This window comes from Phlebotomus argentipes, unplaced genomic scaffold (genome assembly GCF_947086385.1).
Source record: "Phlebotomus argentipes unplaced genomic scaffold, Phlebotomus argentipes genome assembly contig_15, whole genome shotgun sequence".
Lineage (NCBI taxonomy): Eukaryota > Metazoa > Arthropoda > Insecta > Diptera > Psychodidae > Phlebotomus > Phlebotomus argentipes.
In genome coordinates this window covers 15634053-15658524 of record NW_026776181.1, presented here as the reverse complement: position 1 = coordinate 15658524, position 24472 = coordinate 15634053, and the positions used below count along the sequence as shown (strand labels likewise).

The window sequence follows — 24472 nt, the reverse complement described above, 5'->3', positions numbered from 1 at the left end:
ACTTGTGCCTCTTTTTCATCCGCAGCCGCGCGCTAAACTTTCTCCATCGACGACTGTTGAGAATTTATTAAGGCGCGCGCGTGTTATTTAAATGGCAATTTATTCATCAAAATATTGTGTGTGTGTTTCGCGTGAATTTGATTCCTTAAACGTTACAATTTAACAATTAAATGCTTACAGAGTTAAAATATACAATCTTCATATCATTTCTTATAATTCTCTTCGCTCTCTCTAGATTTCAAACACTCATTTTTATTTTAGTGCACTTTACTTCTGATTTTCCTCTGTTTTCTCTCTTTTTTAAATTTGTTATATTTCCTTATTCTTTAAATATATAATCTTTTGATAGCATTAAACTTTGTTTGTTTCCTTTATTCTCCTGTTATACAAGTGTTTCCCCATTAAAGCTTTTCGCTGAACTTTGAAGAAGATTAGCTTGAAAGTTTCATTAGAGAAAAAAAATCAGGAGAATTTTATACTTTGATTTGTTAATATTGTGGAGAAATTGTGAAATTTTAACAGCTAAATAATTGATGTGAAGATTACAAAAAAATCGAACAGACAATTTTAAAGTGATTTCATCGCCTCTAAAATATTCTATGAAAAGTTACACAAAACTAATTTAAAGAAAAAAAACAGTTACAATTTTTAGACTAGACGTTTTTTTTTCATTCTTCTTCTTTTCTTTCTTCAGTGAAGCAGATTTTTGTGCAACTTTCAAAATTTCTTTTGATTTGTTCCCCAAAAATCTACACAAATCAAAGAAAAAAACAATACATTTTAATTAATACCAAAAAAAAGGAAACACAAAAGGAGAAATTCAAAATGGGTGTGAAAAGAGTGACTTGAAAAGCTTCTCTTTAATGATTTTTTTTTTATATATATATAGAAAATTTCTCTGGCAGCACAAATTTTCCTATTTTGGCTCTCTTTTTAGGCAAATGATGCTCTCCTCTTCATTGTTTTTCCCTTCTACGCTTTTCTCTAATGATCTTAATATTAAATTTTCCTTATTACAATAGGAATGATATTTTGCTCCTTTTATGTCCTCCTTCCCTTTTGTTATATTTATGTTTCTTGTTCAAAAGCTCATCACATCCAAAAATGGGAGAAAATTGTGTCCACACACAAATGGCGCGAGAATCTCACCTGCTTTTCCCTCTATTCTCTCTTTCTCGCTTCTCAACCATTATTATTAATTCATAAAGGACAATTGTCATTGAATTACACATTCACTATTCTCTTCCTGTGCTTGATTTTAATTCACTCCGCACACATTTCTCGCTCTGTTTTTGTAATAATATTGATACGATTCACAGAATCGTAGCGATAAAAGCGTTTTAAAATGTTTTTTTAATGAAGAATTATTATTTATATACTGTTTCTCAAAAGGGTTCCTTCTCATCCCTTAAACTCACAAAAGAGTGCTCAAAAACCTGGTTCAATTCTGCGCTGCTCGTCAAATTCAAAACTTGGTCAAGGATTTTGTATTTGTATTTGAATTAAGAATTAAAGAACACTTTTGAATAGCGAGAGCAACAGAAAGAAAACAAATCATTACGCTTTACATTCCATTTTGCTTTTCCTCATAAATTATCTATATCAATCAGAGACAATTTCGTCTACACACTAAATATACACATAAATTTTCCTCACCTAAAAAATCTCCTCAACAATTTTCAGCCCTAAATCCTAAGTATGATTTTCTCAAGAGAATTTGTTTGTTTGGAGAAAAGCTCTATCTAATGTTCAATGCCGAAAAATACATTTTTCTCTCTCTCTCTCTTTTCCTTCCCGATCATTTCTTTTTTCCACAACAGAGAGAATGGAAAATTTCTGTGAAAATCATCACACATAAAGTAAAAAATAATATATTTCAGAAGGCCCCATTTTTTTTTTCTTACTTCCTAAACATATTTTCTTACTCTTCTCATATTTGCGGGTAGAATTTTCACCAGCAAATTGTGTCTCAAAAAAAAAATCATAATACTTTTTCTGTGTATAAAAACTGGTCAAAGAAAACAAGAATCATTCAATATTTCATATCCCAAAAGGAAAAAAGAAAAACTAAACATTAAACAGACAGACAAGATTTCTATAAGGAAAATGCTCACTTACTGACTGGACATTTCAAAAGAAAAAAAGAGAAATACATAATTAACTCTTACAATAAAGTGTTTTCATGTGTTTTCTTGGTGTTTAAAGGACGAAATCTCTCAAGCAATTTCACCACATCTTCTTCTTCCTCTCTTTCTCACACTTCTCACCCACCCAAAATGTCCATCACACCCTTTTCTAATAAATGATGGGATTCGGATCGCGAGGCTTTCTCGAGTACTTCAAGCCCATCGTATCACTGATTTCGTCAATTTGCGCCAAGGCGTAGTCCAACTGCTCTTTGGTGTGGGCGGCAGAAAGGCAAAATCGAATGCGTCCCTCCATCAGCGGCGTCGCCGGAAAGCCAACGCCAACAACAGCGATGTTCTTCGTGGTCAGCGTGCGGACAACAGCACTGAAAACAAAGGTGAAAAAGAAGGTCAGTCACATGATGAATTTCGCACACATTCAGCGCTAATTAGTAAACCATGTCTTTGCCTTTCAATTCAACCATATTTTCAACTCTCATTTCACTTCAAAAGTAGAGAAAATTTGACTTTCAATTCAGATTTTGACTGTATTTTCCACGAAGATGAGAATTTGGAATCAATTTTATGACTAAAAATGGAAAGAACATTGATTGTGTTCTGCTGAATAAACCAAGGGGAAGATAATACGGTCAGAAGTGGTGTACAGCTCAGCAGAAGTACTCAAAAGGAGTGGAAGTGTTGAAAAACCTTCAATATTCCTTTCCTGTGTACTTCTTTTACTCACTAATCATTCAGATTCTCTGAATTTCCTTCGATTTTCACGCAAAAACAAACGTAATAATCTTTTTTCTAGGTTATGTAACAAATTAAGGACAGATTTAGTAAATAATTCGCATTCTAGGACATCAATTCTGCTAGTTCTTGACAGAATTAAGCATTTAACAGTGCTTTTTTGATCATTTGAAGCCAAGAAACTGCGCAAACTGTGCTTAGATTAAACATAACCTCAAAAATAGCCATTTAGACTTGGAAAATGCCTATTTAAAATCTTTCTCGACAATTTAGCGTCTGATTTAGCAATAATAGCGATAATTCTTGTGATCTAGAATACTTCCAAACTGAGTTTTTGAAGATTTCTTAGTAATATTTTTGAGGTTATGATCAGAAAACATGACCAAAAACAGCGGTTTTCAGTTGATTCTTATAGAAATATCGAATGAAACTTCAAGAGATTACGAAACAGACTACAAATTTCATATTCTAGAAGTGTCAGACAAATTTGGCAGTACAGATTTAAGGGATATTATCTCCCCCTTGGATTAAACACCAAAAAAGGGTGAAAATCAAAACATACTTGATCTTAAATAGTTTAACAACCTTCAATTGCGTGAAGGTTTTAATTATTAGCTTCTAATGGACTGCAAAATTAAAAAGAGTATTCAAAAATGCCCCACATTTCCCTAATTTTGATTTATCATGAATAAATTCCATTGAATTTCACGCTGATTCTTCACATTTTCCATTCGAAATTTGCCATTGAGCAGTTTTATTTTATCGCCTTCAGACTCGCGCTGACGAATTGTCGATTCTATCAATTCTACATAGGAAATAATAATCTGCAAATTGGCAAACAAACTCACCCGAGCTTGGAGAACAAATACACAAGCATGGGAACGACTGGCGAATCCTCGTGGCCGAACGTGATCACGCCGATCTGCGCGAGTCTCCGTCTGAAGTATCTCGTGTTGCGCGCCAGCTGATCTATCCTGCGCGCGCCCTCGCCCGCGTCCTCCTTGCCCATGATGATCTTCATAGACGTGAGGATCTGCTGCGCCACGGGCGGCGCCATGGAGCTGGCATAGCAGTGAGCGTGACTCTGGCTGCGCAGGAAGTTGATGAGTCGCTGCGGAAGACAAACAGGAAATCCCATTGAAACAGTGTGAAAACAGCAGCCGCGAAGGCCAGCCGAATTACCTTCTCTCCGGCAATGTATCCGCCCGCCGAGCCGAAGCTCTTCGTGAACGTGCCCATGAGGATGTCCACCTCGCGCGGATCGATGCCAAAGTAGTCCACAACGCCACGTCCGTGCGGTCCCGACGCCCCAATGCTGTGCGCCTCGTCCAAGTACAAATACGCTTTGTACTTCTTCTTCAGCGCAATGATCTCCGGCAGCTTCACAATTGATCCCTCCATGCTGAAAATGCCCTCCACCACAATGAGAATCTTCTTCCACGGCGCCCCCGTGCCCGGCTGCCCATTCACCACATTGCGCTCCAGCACGCGCTCCAGATCTCTCATGTTGTTGTGCTTGAACACCACCGTCTTGGCGCCAGACAGTCGCAAGCCCAGAATGATGGACGCGTGGTTCTTCTCGTCGCTCACGCACAGGCAGCCCGGCGAGAGCAGCGTGGGCAGATTGAGGGAGTTCGTGGCGAAGCCCATGCCGAACACAATGGCATCCTCAACGCCCAGGAACTCCGCCGTGAGCGTCTCCAGCTCCTCGTGCAGCGGACTGTTGCCCAGCTCGCGCCGCGCGCTGCACGAGGCCAAGCCGTACTCCCGGATCGTCGCCTCCACGGCCTCGGCGCACGGGCCGGTCTCCTCGGCGAAGCCCAAGTAGTTGTACGAGCCGAGATTCAGGCACTTTGTCTGGGTTCCAGTGAATCTGCAAACGAACAAGCGTATAAGAATCATTCTCTTATCTTCTCCAACAAGAGTGTTTGCTAATATTCTGACGCACGGTTTTCCCAGAAATGCACACACTTCACGCCTTCCCGGAACGCGAGAGAAAGCAAAAATGCCACTTCCGCCCCGCAGAACGCCCCTTTCGACGCGTTCTGCGGATTTTATCGGCTCTTCAAGAGCACCGCGACGATGTCTTCATAAAAAACTAATGGAAAAATCGATCCGCACGTGCTTCATTTGCGTGATTTCTCGAGACTCGGCAAAATTCTTCACTTCGCCACGAAATTGCTGCCTATTAATGGTTAATTCGAGGCCTGGCCGACTTCCCAGGCCGCCCTAATGGGCTGGGAGTCGCCCAGACATGCCGGCCAGCCCTCGAGGTGAGTGACACCGCGTCGGCGAGTCACGAAAGGGGGTCAAGGGGCACTCACTCGAACGTCCAGCCGTAGTCTTTGGTGACGCGATCCTTGAGGACCACCTCGGCGCCCGGGACGCTGCAGATGGGCCGATTCCAGCAGTCCCGCACGCGTCTGTACACGTAGCGGAAGTAGAAGCGCTCGAAGTTGTCGTAGAGCGACGGATAGCCGTCCCGGTGGCGCTCCTTGGCCACCTTGGGCGTGAAGAAGAGCTGGTTGAAGTAGCCCAGCACCATCAGCAGGTAGAAGCCGAGGTACGTGAGGCAGGCCACGAAGAGGGGCACCTCCTCGTAGGACTCCTTGGCGCTGGTGGAGTCGCCGCCGCGCGGCTTTTTGGGATAGTCATGGGGCAGCTGCCCGTTCGTCATGCCCTGAAATCACAGCCCCAAAATTAGAGCCACGAAACGTGACCTTGTTCCGGCCGCCACTCACCTTCGCGTGTCCGTTCATCTGGGCGCTGGGCCACCGCCTCCCGCCGTCCGCGTGCACGCCGTTCGCCAGGCCGCGGCACTTGGGGCCCCCGTCACGCAGAATTTCACCGGAATCCGCCTCGCCAACTCCGCCGGCGACACCGCGAGCAGCCATTTTTTCCTTCGTCCAGTGCCTCACTGACGTCCGCAGCGCTCGTGTCGCACTCTCGCGTTAGGTTCCGGCCCGAGCCACCTGCCGAAGAGCCTAAAACGTCAGATTCAAAGCACAAGACGGGGAGGTAGGCTTAGGAGACTTCTGATCTGTGAGAGCTAGAAGAAGCCTTCTATTTGGCAGCATCTTTGGGAATAACAGAGAGAGTGTCAGGAGTAGGAAAATTACTCGTCTGCATTCCAGTGGCATCTGGAGGTGGAAAATCAGTGTTGCGAGATTCGCAATAACAGTGGAACTTGCGCAGCGCCAAATCGTAAACAAAGCCATTCGGCGGCAGTGCGAGTGACGCAATAGCTGTGGTCGGCCGATGAGTCATCGGGCCGATTAGTGGGATCATCCGGAGAGGGAACTTCCAGGGCGAGAGCGAGAGAGAGAGAGAGAGAGCGCAGGCGCCGCCGCAGACTCTCTGGCTGGAAGTGAGAGATTTCTCCTGCATCGTCTTTCTGTTCAGCTATTCTTGGGCGGCCATCACTTCCCAGAGTCACGGATTTTCTCGCGAAAGAGTGGCGAGACAGCGGAAAATTGTGCCCAGTGATTGAATCCCGAAGAGCATCAAGCGCCGCAAAAGACCGCCCGCACGAGAGTTCTGTGATTTATCCGAGGAAGTGCCAATTGCGATGGACTTCTCCGCGGACTTCGAGCCCAAGAGCGACCACTCCCCGGCCCAGGGGAGCGCCGGACAGGCTGGCCAATCCCAGGTGAGCGCCACCAGCTCCACGGACGACTTTGAGCATGTGGACCCGTTCTCGTCGCACAACCTCATGGACGACGATGGCTTCTTCGGCGCGGCCCCGAAGCAGGCCAAGGAGGCCTCGGCCAGCCTCCTGGACGACTTCCTCAGCAACGACATTCCAAAGGCCGCGCACAAGGAGCCGGACTTCGCCTTCGACGACTTCAAGGCGGACGCCACGAAGAGCTTCATGGACGCCGAGCGCTTCCAGCCGCTGCCCCCGAAGGCGGCCACGCCGCCGCTGCTGGACCAGATCGAGGACGACTACCTGAACCCCTACGCGTCGCAGAAGGAGAAGTTCGTCTCGTCCGAGGACTTCCTGGAGGACTTCAAGGAGCCGGAGCGCAAGGCGCCCGAGCCGCTGGCGCCCACCAAGCCACTCCCGCCGGAGCCCAAGGTGGCCGCCGAGCCCCCGAAGCCCGAGCCGCCGCCGCCCAAGCCCGCGCCCGCGGTGCAGGAGCGCCCCAAGGCGGAGCCCCCGAAGCCGCCGCAGAAGGTGGAGAAGAAGGTGGAGGAGCGGATCGCCGCCGAGGAGATGTTCTGCCGCTTCGGACTGGGTGAGTGGCAAATGCTTCCGGATAAGATCACAATTCGGCCCGTTCGCATAATTTTCCATTGAGTGCGCGCGTCAGCTCGATCAGCAATCGTCGGGCGCATATTTACTGCGCTTCTTATCGCAGACTTGAGCTTCCGTTTCGGCTGAGATATCGACAATGAGCGTCAAAATAAGCGAGAAAAACGGGGTTTTTGGCCCCTGATTAGCACCATTTGGGGCCCCCTTTTGTGGGCTCGATCTCGCTGAAGCGTATTGAATTTATCGGAAATTTCTTTGCTTTTCTTTTCATGTCAGTTCTTGAACGCATCTTTCTTTTCTTCTAAGCTTCGGAGAAGCATAAAATGATATTTGGAGACACACAAATTGTCCAATTTAATCAATCTCACTAAAAAATATCGCGAAAGGTGTGAAGCTTATGAAGAGATTCAAATCTAATCTCCAGCTCTTGTTGAAGTGTTATAAAATGTTATCTAACACAGAAATAGCGCTTCTTTTCTCTTCTGGTGCTTGAGTAGAAAAATCGACTAACGCGCTAATTCTCCGCGTTGCGATTGAAATCATGCGCGCGATCAATATGGAAATCGTGGAAATCCGACAGTTGCTGATGGAGTTGACTCAGTATTTTTGCACCTTGTCAATTGTCCCGATGATGTCAGGTATATTTTTGCGTGCTATTTTTTTCTCTCTCTGCATTGTTCTATACGAAGAGTTCTTGAGCTTCTCTTGTGCGCGTGTGTTTAGCAAATTAATGTTCACGGCCGGCAATTCTGCGAAATTCTCTGCGCTTTTTTGGTCAAGTGCGACCGTTGCGCTCCAGTAGCGCGTGTCCCGATCGACGGGGAATATTGATAAGACCGCCGATGACCTACATTAACAATTTCTTCAAGCTAAACGTCGCTGCGGAAGGACGAAAATTGTGTATCGACTGAAATTCATGGAGAGTTTTCCGATGGATCGAGAGTGCTGAATTGCACGGCAATAATTGATGTGAATTGCCGACGATGTTGACAGAGTTGAGGATGAGCTTAGATAGCAGATTGGCGGTTTGTGTACAGTTGGGAAACACAAGGGGCAGATATTATGGTCAGAAGTGGTGTACAGCTTCACGGAAGTGTTTAGGAATTGGAAGTGGAAAAATATTTTAAAAATTTAGACTTCAAAAGCATCTATCGCTGTTATTTTGCTTAGAAATAAACAGCTTTATCGCATTTCTAGGTTATGTGATTAATTTAAAACAGATTCTTCATCAAAATTGTGTTTAAGCTGTAAATATATCACTTTTTCTTAGCACGGATTAGCATTTCTGCTTGAAAAACATCAGATTGCTTAAATTTCGGGACGTAAAAACAGCTTACAAGTCAAACATAACCTCAAAAATGACATTTTAGCCCCTTTGCTTACTTATTTCCGCGGTTAATACTTTATTAGCCAGTTAGAAACATTGTGAGATTCTCTTCGTTTACTCATTTCCACGTTTGAAAGGATTTATAATTTGTCCAAGAAGATTTTAAAGCTAGTTTTCATAACCTCACAATTTTGCAAGAGTTTTTCTAAGCAATTTTCAAAGATGAAACTAGAAAATCAAGACAGAAACTGTTCATGGACAGATTGTGAGATGTTAAGATTAGTTCATACAATCTTAAATCTAAGATTTTGAAGAGCTTAAACCTGTTTAGACGATAAAATCAGGATTAGATTTGCGATAAGTCAGAAATGAGCGTGAGAAACAGTTGAATGAGTCTAAAAAATGCCTCTTGATGCGATCAAAAGTGTCTGGAAGTGTTGAAGATTCTGCACAGAGACGGAGGAAGTGTCAGGAAGTGGTGTACAGATTTGTGGCATATGATCTGCCCCTTGGGAAAACACTGGCGGCCACACATGATAATTGAATTACCACCGCCAGTTCTTCTGCGCTGAAGAGTTCACCTGAACATTTTACCGTTGTTGAGATTAATGGTGATCATTAGTGGGAATAATTAGTCATGTTTCACAGCCACTAAGAATCGCGTCAATTGAATCGCGCGATAGTGTTTTATCGCACATGACTTTCTGCAACGTCACAAACACACTCACGCGCGCAATTGTGATAAGGAATTGTCACACTCACGCCTGGGACTCACCTTCTCGCCCAGCTGTGTGGATGATGACAGTGAATCAGTCGGCGAAGCTCCACCTGATATCAAATTCCCCGCGAGAGCTTGTAATTGGGAATTATTGGTGACAATTGACACTGTAATTCGGTTGCGTCACATCAAATTCTTGTTGAAAATCTTGCGCAGACTGAGAATCCAGATCACTGAGAGAGTGAGCAAATTGGCACAAAGTCACGTAATTTTCATGCGATTATCACGAATGATAATCCACAATTTCTGTGTCACAGAAGAGCATGAAAGCTCTCTCTAGTCATGCAATTTTATCCAGGGGAACTTTTTTTTGGCGCACACTTTCGACTCGCGACACTCCACAAATGCTGTGCTGCACCTCCTTGTCCGATGGATATACTGGAGAGAAAGACAGTCAACGGAATGTGCGAATTTTTATCAGGAAAAATTTGGGTGGCGCGACCGAAAGTTTGTGAGCGGGGCGAAAGAATAAGAAGAGCGTGAAACACACGGGACGAAAATGATCGAGAGAGTGGCGCGGCGCTATCAAGAAAAGTGTTACACAATATCTCTATCCAATCGCACATTTAATGTGTGACTGATACAATGCCATGAGAATGATATTCGTCTCGTGCCTCTGTTTTGTGGGCTCCAAAAGGCGGAGAGGAGCAATTTTTTTGAACATCGTCTCCCCGCCAAGAGAGTGAAGAATATCTTGATTCTCGACAAGGGGCAGATATTATGGCGGGAAGAGGTGTACAGCTTTTGAGAAAGTGTTTGGAATTGAAAAAGCTTCTTTTTCAACAAATTGAGGCATTTCTCAATCATTTTTGCTCAAAAAAATCAATTTTATTGTCGTTTTTAGGTTATGTGATTGATTTAGAACCGATTCTGGTGATTAAATTACCCTCAAGTTAATCAAATTTATGTTAAAGCTGCAAATATAGACAGATCAAAGCATTTTTTTATCCAAAAAACTTTATGTTGATTGAGAATAAGGAGAATAAGCTTAAAAGTCAATGATAACCTCAAAAAAATGTAATTTCCAAGTTATTTCCGCGATTTTTTGTCGTAAAGTGTCAAATTCTATCCTATTATCTAGTAGAAACATTCAGAGATTCTCTATATTTACTCATTAGTGTGAGAAGGATTTTAAAAGTAGGTTTCATAACCTCAAAAAATTGCATAGATTGTAATTAGTCAGGAATGAGCGTGTGAATCCGTTGAAGGAGTCTAAAAAGCGATCTAAAAACGTGCAGAAGTGTCTAAAGCGTTCAAGATTTTGCAGAGGAATTGCAGAAGTGTTAAGAAGTGGTGTACAGATTTTGGGGCATATTTTTTCTCCTTGATTCTTAATTAATATATCGTGGCGACGAGAGACTCTCGGATTCATTGAAGAGACAAGGAATGCTCGCGACTTGAGAGACAATGCGATGAATTGATGGTGTGGAACACATGTTTCAAATGCTCTCCCCCAAGAATTCCATACAATTATTCATTCAGCATCTTCTCTCAATCAATTCCCATTGCCTTTTTCTTCTCACTCTCTGTGGTTAGATTTGAATGCCAACAGTGAAACAATTCTGTGTTTATGATTGATTGAACAAGCTATTTTCGATGGGAAGACAAGAGGAAAATCCCTTCATTTCTTGTTGGTTTTCCACAGCAAGATTCACTGCGAATGCTTGAAATTTCATCTTCATGGGCATTTGCAACTGTTTTACAAGTGGAGCTAATTTTATAGCACTAAAAATCAAAGATAACTTCAGTAAATCTGTTCTCTTTGCAACTCTGTGAATTCCAGACAAGATATTTCAGTGCAAATAAGAGGAGAAGAAAAAATCGGAATAGCTGCTAAAAGTGTGCTATTTATTGTGTTTCTTTACAACATCGACAAGAAAAACCTGCGGAATTTGGATTCTCAGTTACAATGAATTGATTTTATGTCTGAAATTTCACACAGTCGAGAGTTCTGGGCGATGAAGAAAGTCATTTGCAAGGGAAATGAGGTAAAAGTAGGTGTCAAAAGTCGTCAATTTTATGCAACAATTCCTCAATTTTCTTCACACTGAATCTATTAAGACTTTCAGACATTCATTCATCATTTACAAATTTATGCGTCTGAACAATATAAGAATTTTCCTCTCGCAGAACAACTTCGCATATCAATTATGGCGCCAGAAATTATGCGATTTTGTGCTGGTGTTTTGAAATGAAAACGGGAGATTTTTTCAACCGAAAACGGGCAATATTTTTGTGCTGCTGAAGAAGCATGTAAAAGAGCTACTTAACATTGAGGATGTTACACAGAAAATTGCATGTGATTTATAGATATTAGTTGGCAAAATGTGAAAGTCAACCGACCATGAATTGTGTTAAAAAACACTCTGTTGAAGAGGGTGGAAAAGCGCGAGTTATGATCAAATTAGTCTACATTTCTCTGATGCTGTGTTGTGAATGAAAAGCCAACTGGAAGTTGCCAATAATGCAGGAAAATGCTGCGTATAAATTTCACTGGTATTGATTGCAAAACCCACGCAATTTTGTCTGTAATTTTGGCAAATTTCGGCAAAAGATGTGAAGAATGCAAAATTCATGATAAGAATTCATGTAAGAAGAAAGTCTGCAAAATGGTGACAAAGTGAAATTTACATAAATATTTGATAAAGACTTATTTCATCACTTTTTCGTCACTTTCCGTGATGCATAATTGATGAATTCTTCTCAACATAGACGTCATTTCGTCATTTTTACCTTAATATTTAAGTAAAATCAATTGTTGTTCTTTGACTTTTAGCCAAGGGGAAAATATTATGAGCAATCAACAAATTAGCATAGAATATTAAGATTGCAAGAGTCGTTGCAACATTACAGATTTTGTATTTCAATTCATAAAAGCTGTGAATTTGCGTTGCAATTTCACGCTTTTTACAGCTTATAATGGCGGCCGCCTAGCGGCGCTAGTGTAAAGTACAATTAAAATACGAATGTGAAAGCGTTGCAAAGCAAAGTTAAGAGTTTTTTTTTTTATACGGAAAGCTTTTGGAAGCCAATAAGTTTCCTCGAAAAAGGTCGATGGATCTCCGGAAACACATAACCTCAATATAGTGCATTGAAATGAGCTCAAATGACAAGATAAATCCAATAAATTTGTGCTAATCAACGTAAGAACATCATTATTGTCAATTTCTTTAATCTTAACGTGAATTTTCCGGTTTTTCTTGCCTCCTCAGAAGATAAATGTTCCATTTTCGTAAATGCTATTTATTGCAATCTGGCAACGCAGTTTTACGAATTCATATTTTTGACAGTTTATTTTAAATGTTATGAAAATAAAGTTGCAACGAATCTTTAGTCGGTAAATAACTTAATAAGTCATGAATTTCTTTGCCCAATTCATATCGAGTGACGTAAAAATAACCGAAAAAGTCTAAAATGTGCTGAAAGCCAATCTTATCTCCTCCTTTGCTCCACAAAACCTTGAAGAACATTCAGAATGACTGACTTTTTGCTTGAAACATTAACTTATTCAGCAATGCGTGAAAGACGTGGTTGAAAGAAAACCGCCTTTCTTATGAGTGTATGCAAATGTAGATTTGTGGTTCACATTTCCAAGTCTCCTAGAATACAAATGTGTCTCTCTGGATGATTTATAAGGTGTCCCATTGAGTGGATTTGCAGTGGATTTCTCAGTGAATTCGAGCCACAATTCCCAGCTGATGTTGATAAAAGGCAAACACCGCGGGATTTGCTATCATTTCATGGTGTATTTCTGCCCTCAATGGTGGATGACACAACACTCTTTTCTCTCTCTCTCGTCCAGGTTGTGAATGTGCATTCAGCTGAGCATTGGCAGATAATGGCTCGCTTCCAGTGGCGATTTCCAGGCGACTCTCGCGTATTAGTCATGTTCTCTTGTTGGTAGCTTTGAATTATGGATGGCATTTGTGTTTGTGTGACCATTAGAACTCATGCACACTTTGTACAATTCTGTCCGGAGATTCTCACTTCCCCTCCGTGGCTTTTTCACCCATTTGAAACAGAGTCTCTCTCTCTGCTGAGTGAGAGAATCAACACTTTGTTCTCTCGACATTTTGCAATTGCGTCTCATGTTTTTTTTTTTCTCCTCTGTCGCTCAACATTTTGCGGCTGATTCTCGGAGTCAGAGTGTCTTTAGGGAAAATTTCGCATCATATTAATTCCGCAAAGGTCACGCGAATTAGGGAAGGCTCGCAGGGCGTGTGTGTGTGTGTTAGTTGCTGTTATCCTTAGTGACAAAGGAGACAGAGAAAAGCAGCATATTTTCCCGTGGGTTCACAGCGCAAAATCACCGGGAATTTTGGAGTGCGCATGTGATTATTTTGCTGGAAATTGCCGATCGATAGATGTGAATTTGGGTTCTGTTGTGTTGTGCTGTTCCTGCAGAATCTGCGAAGGTTGGAAAAATTCATTCTCGAGCGGTGGATGCTTTTTCCTTGACACGCCAGTGTTTCGCGGACAAAGTCGTGAGGTGGTTTAAGTGCGCATTGCATTGGAAAAAAAGGTGTGGATTTTGTTAGGGTGCGAAATTCAGTCTCTTCTCATCAAAGAGGGGGATTTTTTGTGTGTGTGACAAATTCACCTGCTCAAAGGGTGGGTCTGTTTTGACCGCTGCTGCGAAGTGATTGAGGAAGTGAGGAAGTGAGAGGAAGTGAAGTCTCTGTTCGACACGCAAAAATGGCACACAGCGATGGGAGCAACGGACAATTGGCCAGAAAGCCCTTCATCTGCTGCCTCATTGATCCTCGTACGTAATGACTTTTCCCACATATCTCCATTGTCATTAAGGCATCTTATCTAGAAGCCATTTGGGCTTCTTATCGACCGTTCAATGTCTCATCAACAGTTTTTACTCTTCTCGCCCTTGCGAGTGAGAATGTTTTGGAGATTTTTTTCCACTTGTGTGATGCTGTGGAATTCAAGCAGAGGTCAATTGATTGGCCTCTTGAAATGGAATGACAATAAATTCCCGGGAAATTGTTATATAATCCAATCATACTCGTTTCTCGCGGAAGAATAGATTTTAAATGCTCTCCAGAATATGTGTTTCTTTTGTCTGCAAACGTACTTCTCGCTATATATGGAGAGTATCAAATAAGAAAGACCAACAGTGAGAGAATTGTTTTGAGTATTTTTCATAGAATAGGATAGAATTTCAGCACCAGTGTTTATTCTTCGGGATGAACTTGTAACAATATATTCTTGACATTGCCAAGCAGCAGGAAAAATTGATACTTCTTTGTTGTACATATATGAATATAATACACCTAAAATGCATGAATATATCTTTAAAAAAAATTATTAACCATTGCTTCAAATCTACCTGATGCTTTTTGTACCATTCTTTCATCTTCGCTTCATGTAATGCCTCTTCATCTATCTGTGCTTTTTAACACTAACCAAATGCTATAAATTATCTCTCCCTTTGCAGATACATGGTTTAAGCCTGAACGCTTGCATCCACGAGGTAAGAAAATTGGGGTTAATGTTTACTTGCGCTTCTTCTTCTAGCGGGAAATTTTAATGCCTTTTCTCGAAAAATAACTCACACACACACACACAGAAGCACTTCTTCTTAACAATATGATAAGCACTGCACTGAGGGTGGCAATTTGAATGAATTAAGAGTGGTGTGGAAGGTCTGCAGAAGACCTTCGTCGGATGTATAATTGCGCGGTGAAGTGTTGAGAGTTGAATAAGTCATTTATTGCCATTTTCAAATTTAATGTCCGTATTTCTCGTTCCTTCGCCTCTTGCGCTCGCAATGCTGAGTTCATACTAATTTTAGACACTTTCGATAGCCTCACAGAGACAATCGTGGTCCGGGTATTTGGCTTCTTATGTGGAACAAAAAGATTGGCGTGAATGACGTAAGGAAGAGGCATACATTGAAAAATTGCATTCACACCGGCAAAGAAAGAGAAATATTATGACAAAAATGAAGAATGCGATGATTAGTAAGAAAAAATTGCGCTTCAATGATTGATAGCGTGCGTGAAAATCCCTGATAAAATCACAGAAAGAAAAAGAGAGAGAGAGAGAAATGATGATTGGAATCGTCAAAGTTTCATAGTCGAAGGGGTCAAACTCAGACTGGGAAATTCTCGTGACTTTGCTTCATGTTGTAAGACAATAAATGTTTAGTTTTATCCCCTCCGACTTTGCAAAAGTCTATTTAAAAAAAAATGTAGGAAAATGAATGAGAGTGAATGAGATACAACGGACAAATTGAATTTCGGTTACTTCACATCGTTCTCACGGTGGACGACGAGGAAAATTACGTAGACAATGATGGTTGAAAATTGCCGGAAAAGTTAGGTATTGAAAATTTTTTCATTAGAACCACATAGAAAAGATTTGCTATAGTGAAGAAAATGCCAACATTATTACTTAAAAATCACCAGTAAATTGACTTAAAACAGGCTAAATTAGTGTTTTAGGCAAATTAGCGTAAATCGTGCAATTGTAAATCTGTTAAAGCGCCATCTGTTGCATGTTGCACAAGCATAAAAGGTTTCACCTAATTAATAGTAGAAAATGGTTGAAGGTAGGTTTATTAGAATATTAATTTAAAGCATAAATTCATGATCTACAACCTAAGAAACACGGCGAGATGAAATAGCATTCTATCTGACCGTCTATTGGCTTTTAGCATTTATACCCTAAAGTCGAGAACTACTACAAATAGATGCCCGAAAATTGGTCGGTTCTGGGTTATTTGTCGGTCACATAGAATACTCATGCGACTCGATTCCGACCGGGAACTAGCACACACGATCGTCCCCGAAGATGACATTCGAGCTCTGTTTGGCACCGTTCTGGGCTGAAATGTGTCTTTAAAACCATTTTAGATTATGCATTTTCAATAAATGGCAAATTGCGTAAAATCGCTAACTAACAGGCGCGTTTCTCTGCATTTCACGCGTGAGATACTTATGCTTTTCCGCAGGATTTTTCCAGGGTGACCGAGGAATTAGAGTTTTGATCATGCCAATGAAACTGATAATTCATATGGTGAAAACACAGCATTTTGCTCATACCATCTCGGCTCGGTCCCGTCAGATTCCCTTCAGAATTTTGGTCTGCAGATCAACTTTTGGCGCCTTTACACAATCTGATTTTCTCCACAATTATGGCTCATTATGGACGAAATCATTAAATTTTTGAGTTTTTTCCACAATATAAATTCATTTCATTGACGATTTTCTCGATTTTCCATATGAAATTGGTCTATTTTGACCATTTTGACAGCAAGCGCATTGTCAGACACGTCAAAGTCAAATTCAGCGCGGGTTGCCCAACGTAAAATCTGCAGCCACACACTCGACATAGAAATGTCGTGAGCAGGAAGGAAAATACACGATTCGCGTGGGGAAGAAAGAGATGACCTAAAACAATTGTCCAATGACAAAAGCTGTGTTTTCACCAATAATAATATCCGAGAACTCGGTAAATCGATGCCAGAAGCTCTAATTAATAGCATATTAAAAGTTTTCATGTGATTTCCTCGAAATGCGTTCGAGATGGTGGCGCGTGGTGGCGCTTCATGCGCTTAGGAGACTTCAGCGAACGGCACAGAAAACACGTGACGCATGACTGTTATTTGGCAGTCATCGGATGACCAATTTTTCACCACAGCCGTGACTTGAAAATGTACAAAATTAACTGTCACATTTTCCAGTCTGATCATCCTTGTGTCACTTGGGAAATCTTTCGAAAATTTCCCACAATTTTCCCCAGCGCTAACAATTTGTCTCCTTGGGGTGATGATTAGAGGGAAAAGTACGTGTAGTGTGCTAAGCTATGTAATGTCGTGCCTTTTGATTATTATTAGGTATAGCGAGAAGTGGCTTTCAGTCGCGACGTGACAGCCACAACCACGAAGTCTCTGGCCCCGGGAAGCGAGCGCGAACGCCAGACTCACTGTGAATATTGAGAGGAGGATCCAATTTGAAGTTCATCACTCGAGATATATATATTCCATATTGGATTTGAGTGTGAATGCAGGAATTCCGACTGACGACGGAGTGAAGATATTGTCCAGACGCGTGAAAGTGCAGGGAAAAGTGCTTTGGGAATTTGTGAGATAATTTCACTAGCAAAGTGTGCCTAAAGAGAAGTTGAGCCAAATTTACTGCCAATACGGCCTTTTTGCAATTAGAAATAATGTTGATCTATTTATAAAAAGGCAAACGCGAAGAGACTTATGCCCTTTTTTCCCTCTTGCGTCAAAGTTAAAGTTCAGTTGGAAGTTGAAATTGATTGAGTGAGAGAATTTTATAGTGTTTGAGGCTGAAAAGAAGGATTTGGCAATGGATCTCCTGCAGGAATTGCTCAATTTGAAGTACGATTTTAGCAGAGAAGAGCGTAAGTTGACGACAAGGAATTCCTCCCCCCAAAGATTTAACACACTTTGTCAGCAATCTTTCTTCTTATCAATCCGCGCGCGCGCGATATATTTGTGGGGAAATGTTTAAAGGTGAATTGAGTGCATGGAAAAGAACCTTTGGGGCGTGTGTGTGTGTGTTTGACTCTAATTTTTCATCATCCACAATAATCCTCACACTCTAGAGATAGTGAAAAATCAATTAAATATTGTATTGAAGTTAGAAAAATCCAAACACTTAGCCTGGTTTATGTAGCAGAAAGAGGGCTCTAATTAAATTTCTGCACTCCCACAAGTATTTTCTCCTCCTCATCAATTCAATTGAAGAGTCTTCTCTCTCTCGAGAGAAGATGTGCTGTAATAAAATTCAATGAATAATTAATTGCACAGCGTTTCAATGTGCAACTGAGGTGGAAAAGAAAAAGAGAAGATATTTATGAAAAGACTACCGAATTATGATGCAATTTGCAAGACGTGTGCCTTGTAAACTTGCCACGGTTTCGCGAACATACGGTCAGTGTTAATTAAATTTCACAGAGAGAATATTCTTCTGCCCATGGGCAGATGATGACGATTTTGCTCTCTTTCTCTCAATTCATACATGCCTTAAAATAATCATCAAAAGTGGTGTAAAAATATAATTAAGGTGTGTTATTTTCATGTGACATGTGAGAAATTCACTCAGATTATAATTATTTCCCTAAATTTCGGTGTTGTTGGTAATATTTGTCAGACACAGAGTGAAAAAAATTACATTGTAGAATGTGCGAAAAAAAAATAGTTTATGAGACACACATTTAATGGTTTATAAAATAATGGGAAACTAAATTGAAATTTAAGAGAGAAATGAACACGATTTGTTGGACAAAATATTTATGAGCAAAAAAAGCGTGTGGATTTTCAATTATTTTCACCGGAATTGAAATTTTGCGATCATTAATGGGTATTTTGTATGCTTCTAAATTGGTAAATTGGTAATTTGTGAAAAGAAATTGTCTTAATTCAAGCGTTTTTTGTAGGTTCTTATCAAGAAAAACAGTGATTCCACTTCTATTTCTGTTCTGTCCATTTAGATTTTTATTGCTCTTTGTGAAGAATTTAACACTTAAACTATGTCTGTAAATCAATTTATGGCGCCAATTGTGAGTCGAACACTTTTTTTTTTAATGGGAAAGACAGTGAAGAACAGCATTTGTGTACAAACAGCGCAATGAAATCGCTGCGCCTTGAATCACAATTTTCTTCGTTATCTCTTGGCGAGTCGCGAGATGTCCGTGAACTCCAAAAAGTGCTGATTTTGCATGTGCAAATTGCAGCTCGCGAAAGTGTCGCGTTGGTGTGAACACGTTGATTGTTTGGGGGGGGGCTTTGGCGTAATCTCTGGGCGCGAGTGTTGAGAGCCCCACTCGAGGAAAAAGTACGCAATGAAAGTCAAGCTGGAGAGAGAGAGAGACGTTGCGTGGCTCCATTCACAAGTCTGTGATCTCCGCTGTCGAGTCGGCGATCGGGAATTGTTGGTGTGAGTTGTCGGAACTCCAGAGCTGTGACTCCAAAAACTCTTCGTGGCATTCGTGGCCATCGCTGGGTGTCTCTCTTTTTGGGGCCGCGCAATACAGTGAAAGAAGAGGCCCAGATCTCTTCGTGACGTTCCAATTGGCGTGCGCGCAGACTTTGATATTGTGTGGTTGTTGGAGTTGAGGAGCATTTCTACTAGAGTGAATTTGACACAATTCTCCAGTGGTTGATTCTTTGAAACCTAGAAAAGACGTGAGAAGTGTTTAAGGGCTAGAAAAATGGTGCGAAAGAATGTTAATACGCGATATACTAATGGAAATCACAAGGAATTCCTTCCTGAACGTGGTCCAAGTATGTGGAAAATTGTATATTAAACTCATGGGTCATTGAAATCTCTCTCTTTATCTGGACGATTGACAATTGCAATTGGGAAATCTCTCCTGGCAAGCACCGATGATGGTGAATTGTGGCTATTTTCAGTGTGGACACACACTTTGTTGAATTACATCCGTAAAATCGGCGCAATGCAGGAAAATTTTCGTTGAAAATGTTCAAGAGAATGTGCTCAACATTTTTCTCTCTGTGAGTGTGTTTCTCATTTGCAAACGTGTCATATTTTTGTCTGGTATCAACACTTCTCCATTCACTCTCTCTCACGGCAACAGTTTCTCTCTCGTGGTGGTCAGAAAGTTGGCTTTTCCACCGCCGACACACAAGACGAGGGGGGGGGTGAAAATGTGCGGTGGAAAATAGTGACAAAGGGTGGGCGGAAAAGGCCAGCAAACACGCACAAATTGTCTGCAGGAATATTAAATTGAATGCGGTGGGGAGAACTGGACAATTTATCCCTGAAATGAAACACTCTTTCTTGGTACAAAAAATCGATCCTCATCGTGTCATGAAGTCGACTTCGTGGCGCTTTTTTGCCTCCACAAAGTGCTGCATAATTGATCACACGTGGAATTATTTAAGAACCCCTCGCGGCAAATGCCACGAAATGCACTCGATTTTAGAATTGAAGATCAATTCTTATCCATTTCACAATTGCAGAGGTTTTTTCCGCAACAAGACACGTGGACAATACTTTCAATCTCGCTCTCTCTCTCTCTCTCGCTCTCTCGCTCTGTCACTTTGAACACGTTTCGTGGCCTTCGCGGAGGTTTATCAATTCACTTTGAGACTATCAGTGGTTTTTGCTGATGTGGAAAATGTGGGATTTTGCATTGAAAAGTGCATTTATTGGGTTTTTGATTGTTGTTGAGAATATTGCTGAGTTTTTGTCCAAAATATCATCATTTTTCTGCCTCGATTTTGTGTTAGAAAGTTCATAAATAAGAGACAAAAATAAAGTCAATTGGTGGAAAATTAGAGAGTGAATCAAAATGCTTGATATTTCACCGCAATTTTCCACTGCGAGAGTCAAAATTTCAGTGTGTGAAAATTTATTTTTATTCTTAAGAGCCGCACACACTTGAGAAAATTACACTCAAGACACACAGAGAGAAAGAGAGAGAGAATGTGGAAAAGACACTCTGAGAGCGAGAGTGAATTTTCCAACTTTCCCAAAAAGACTGACGATGGCAGAAAAGTCACAAACACACCGTCAAGCGCATTTTTCAAAATGATGAATTTCAATTTGGGATTTTAGTGGCGCTTCTTCTGAATTTCCTGTGTTTGTGTGTGAAAAAATATTTTTCTCTCATCCATACACTTTCCAATAAATTTTCTCTTGTGACATAATATCATCATCAGAGTGTGAAGAAGACATTTCTTCTTCTTCCACACTCTCTCTCTCTGTGTTTGTTGAGAGAAAATTCCGCCCCAAAGAATTTCTGGTCAATGCGCGCGAGAGAGAAAAGAGACAATTAAATTGAAAAAAATTATCACATAAAAGTGCGCACGGTGTGTTGAGAGAAGGAGATTAGAAGACGGTGAAGAAGAGAAAAAGAAGTGCGGAAAATAGAACAACAATAAGCACAAGTATTTCTTTTATTCTTTAATCTTTCGTCACACATGAAAATTGTGTGCTTTTTCGGAGGAATTTTTTTCTTCATTTTGGGTGGTTTTCATAGATGAAAAGTGGAGTTTGTCACAATTGAGGAGCGCGAGAGAGAGAGAGAGAGAGAAAATACGAAGAAAAACTATAACTTGTCCTGCGCACAAGATCATTTTCATTGTGAATTTTCCTCACACACCAGAGCGGGTTTTTCACTGTGATTTGTGGCTTGTGAAATTGAGTCAATTGCAAGAAGTAGGGATTAAAGCAGTTGCATTGACTGTGATTTTGGGTGTCTTAATGTGTCTCTGTCCTTTGGATCCTTTGCAGTGGAATCTCTCATCTACTGGCGCGACCCGAAGAAGTCTGGCGCGGTGTTCGGAGCCGGATTGGCCGTTCTCCTGGCCATGGTCTGCTTCTCTGTCATCAGTGTCTTCGCCTATCTCTCGCTGACCGTTCTCCTGGGCACCATTGTCTTCACAATCTACAAAAATGTCCTGCAAGCCGTGCAGAAGACGTCAGAAGGACATCCCTTCAAGTGAGTTTCTTGCAAGACTCTTTCTATTTGTCAATGTTGAAAAATAAGAAGAATCTCTGTGTGGCGTTTCTCTGCTGACGACATCATTGGATCAAATTTCGTCCACTTCAATTTAACACATTTGCATATAAAATAATAATAATCACAATAAATATCAATGAAGCGCGACTAAGAAAGTGTTCAATGACAGAGAAAAGTCATGTTCACTGAGAGAAATTGACCGGCAAAATGTAACATCAAAAAAGAGATGAAGATGATAATTACTGCTTGATTCCTTTTGCAGATCCATCTTGGAAACTGACCTCACGCTGCCTCAGGACAAGGTTCAGCAGGCTGTCAATGTGGGCGTGACTCACGTGAATTCAGTGATTGTGGAGCTTCGTCGTCTCTTCCTGGTGGAAGATCTCGTGGACTCGATTAAGTTTGCTCTGCTGCTCTGGTGTCTCACTTACGTGGGCTCGTGGTTCAATGGCATGTCCATCGTGATCATCCGTAAGGAATTTCACCGGCACAAAGAAAAGTGCTTTCTCTGTGAAAACTAAGCAATTGAATTCTCTTCTTGCAGTCTTCGTGGCTCTGTTTACTCTGCCGAAAGTGTATGAGAACAACAAGCAATCGATCGATGCTTATCTGGATCTAGTCAGGAGTAAAGTGATAGAAATCACCGACAAGTGAGTAGAAACAATCCCATTATTTCAGCATTTCAACAAGGGAAAAGTCACAAAGCGATTTTTGAGGAATCTTAGTGATCTGAATCAAATAATTTAAATAATAAAAATAATCAAAAATTATTATAATTCGATAAATTTTATTATATTTCAATATTTTTTTTTAGAATATCTAATAAAGATTTAAAATTAAATAGCGAAAAAAGTCATAAAATTCCGCCACAAACTGGATTTGAATACGTAAAATTAGGCGGAAATATAATCGGAACTTCAACATGACGTTAAAGTTTAAATTTCTGCCCTCTGGCGGAAATATGAGGAGAAAATAATCAAAGATTTTAATTTTAATAAAATATTCAGAAAATAATCAAAGATTTTAATTTTAATAAAATAAAATAGCGAAATATTTAAGTTTTGATAAAATATTCAGAAAATTATCAAACACTTAAATATTTTGTGATATTAATAAAACAAAATAATGGAAATTTGTATTAAAAAAAATCAAAAAATTATTGAATCATCGCAAAATTAATGGTCTGAAAAATCGTGAGTGACTTTTTCCTTGGCATTTCATGGCTAAATTACTCAATTTGTCCATTCTTTTTTCAACCATGGCTGAACAAAAAAAAAGGGCTAAAGCAGCTGTCCCGATTGGAAAGAAAACCGAGAGTGATAAGGATAAGTAAATTATGTGAGGGGAAATCAATGCAATTTTCAAAAAAACAACAATCTCTCGCATCTTGCTTTCTCAGAGAAGTCACATGATATAAAATCATATACCATAATTATTCTGTCGTTTTATGTTTTTATATTGATAGCGAAGATAACGGTATAAATTCGTCAGATGAATATATAAAATGAAGAGAAGTTTTTGATAGATAAGTGAAATATATTTGAAATTTGAGGACAAACTTTTTGGGAATTAATAGTATAAAAAAAATGGAAATAATCATTGAAATACATTTTTTTTGCGAAATAGTCACATTTTCTGTTGATCTAATGAAAAGAAAGAAAAAAATAAAAATTTCATTGTTAGAGAAGAATTAAATAATGAGAAGATATAAAGAAAAATAACACTAAAAATATCAGTGGAGGAGAAAAGAAGAGAAAACTTTATCATGAAGAACACAATATTTAATGAAGAGAAGGGAAAAGAGAAACAGTAAAATCTAAATATTTATGGTATATATAAATAAATTAATGAGATATATTTATGTTACTAAGTCGACTCACATTTTAATAGTAATTGTAATTGATGAAAAAGGAAATAAAAAAAAATTACTGATATTACTTGTAAATATTGCAAAACTTTCTTGAAACAAAAAAAATGCGAAGAAACAACTAAAAAAAATTGTAAATATGATTTCTTTTCTACTTTTCTCGATCAATTTTTAGGACTTTTTCCCTACCCAAATTATTATTAATTAATTAATTTCACCTGTAATTTTGTAGTGAGAAGAATTGCTTTCTTTGTCAAAAATCCTATGATTTCTTTTTCACTCCTCTCAATAAAAAAAAAATAGTATAAAAGGCAAAATTTTTCAAGACATTGAGAGTGTTGCTCGTGTTGCTTATATGAATAATTAATTCTTTTTACCTGTTTCACTGCACATTTTAATGGATATATTAATATACAAAAAAAACTGTGCGAGAAAAAGATTGTAAAAGTGGGTGAAATTCTATGACAAAAGCAGTGGAAGAAATATTTAGAGAAAATGAAGAAATATACCTAATCAATAATCACGTTTGAAGAATTGAATAAGTAATTGTGGCTCATCAATGAATTAAATACAAAGTCGGTGTTTTTCAGTTTATTTTTTAAACTTAATTCTCAACACATTTTCTCATTTTTCCCTCCCACAAAATATTAAGATAAAAAAAAAACACCTCTTGAACTTTCAGAGAGAAAAATATGTGAGAAAAAAAAACTACAATGCCTTTCTTATTAGTGAATGAAAATATCACAAAACAAACACATAAATTAATTATTATTATTACTGTAAGTGAAGAAAATATGAGTGTAAACAATAATATTGATATATTTTTTTCTTTTTCGTGAAAGCAAAGGAATTTTATTGGAGGAGAAAAAAGTGAAAAGAATTATTAAAGGCT

The 24472-nt window shown here is 39.9% G+C and overlaps 2 protein-coding genes across 7 annotated transcripts; one reads left to right on the top strand and one right to left on the bottom strand.

Annotated features, from left to right (window-relative positions):
• Window positions 1-1167: 1167 nt before the first annotated feature.
• LOC132263134 (serine palmitoyltransferase 2) lies at window positions 1168-9697 on the bottom strand. Its single transcript, XM_059762738.1, has 6 exons — window positions 9237-9697; window positions 5621-5851; window positions 5204-5559; window positions 4062-4752; window positions 3728-3990; window positions 1168-2512 (listed from the first exon to the last, which is right to left on the bottom strand). The coding sequence occupies exons 2-6, from the start codon at window positions 5771-5773 to the stop codon at window positions 2296-2298; spliced, it is 1680 nt and encodes a 559-aa protein (XP_059618721.1). The 5' UTR covers window positions 5774-5851; window positions 9237-9697; the 3' UTR covers window positions 1168-2295.
• LOC132263138 (reticulon-1-A) lies at window positions 6246-24213 on the top strand. Of its 6 annotated transcripts, none has more exons than XM_059762744.1 (6): window positions 6246-7117; window positions 14689-14724; window positions 21485-21692; window positions 21976-22184; window positions 22258-22363; window positions 22992-24213. In XM_059762744.1, exons 1-6 carry the CDS (start codon window positions 6448-6450, stop codon window positions 23044-23046), a joined length of 1284 nt encoding a protein of 427 aa, XP_059618727.1. In that variant the 5' UTR covers window positions 6246-6447; the 3' UTR covers window positions 23047-24213. The 6 variants fall into 6 exon arrangements, with proteins under 6 accessions (XP_059618727.1, XP_059618728.1, XP_059618729.1 ...); XM_059762746.1 differs by lacking the exon at window positions 6246-7117 and adding an exon at window positions 13408-14004; XM_059762745.1 differs by lacking the exon at window positions 14689-14724.
• The last annotated feature ends 259 nt before the right edge of the window (window positions 24214-24472 follow it).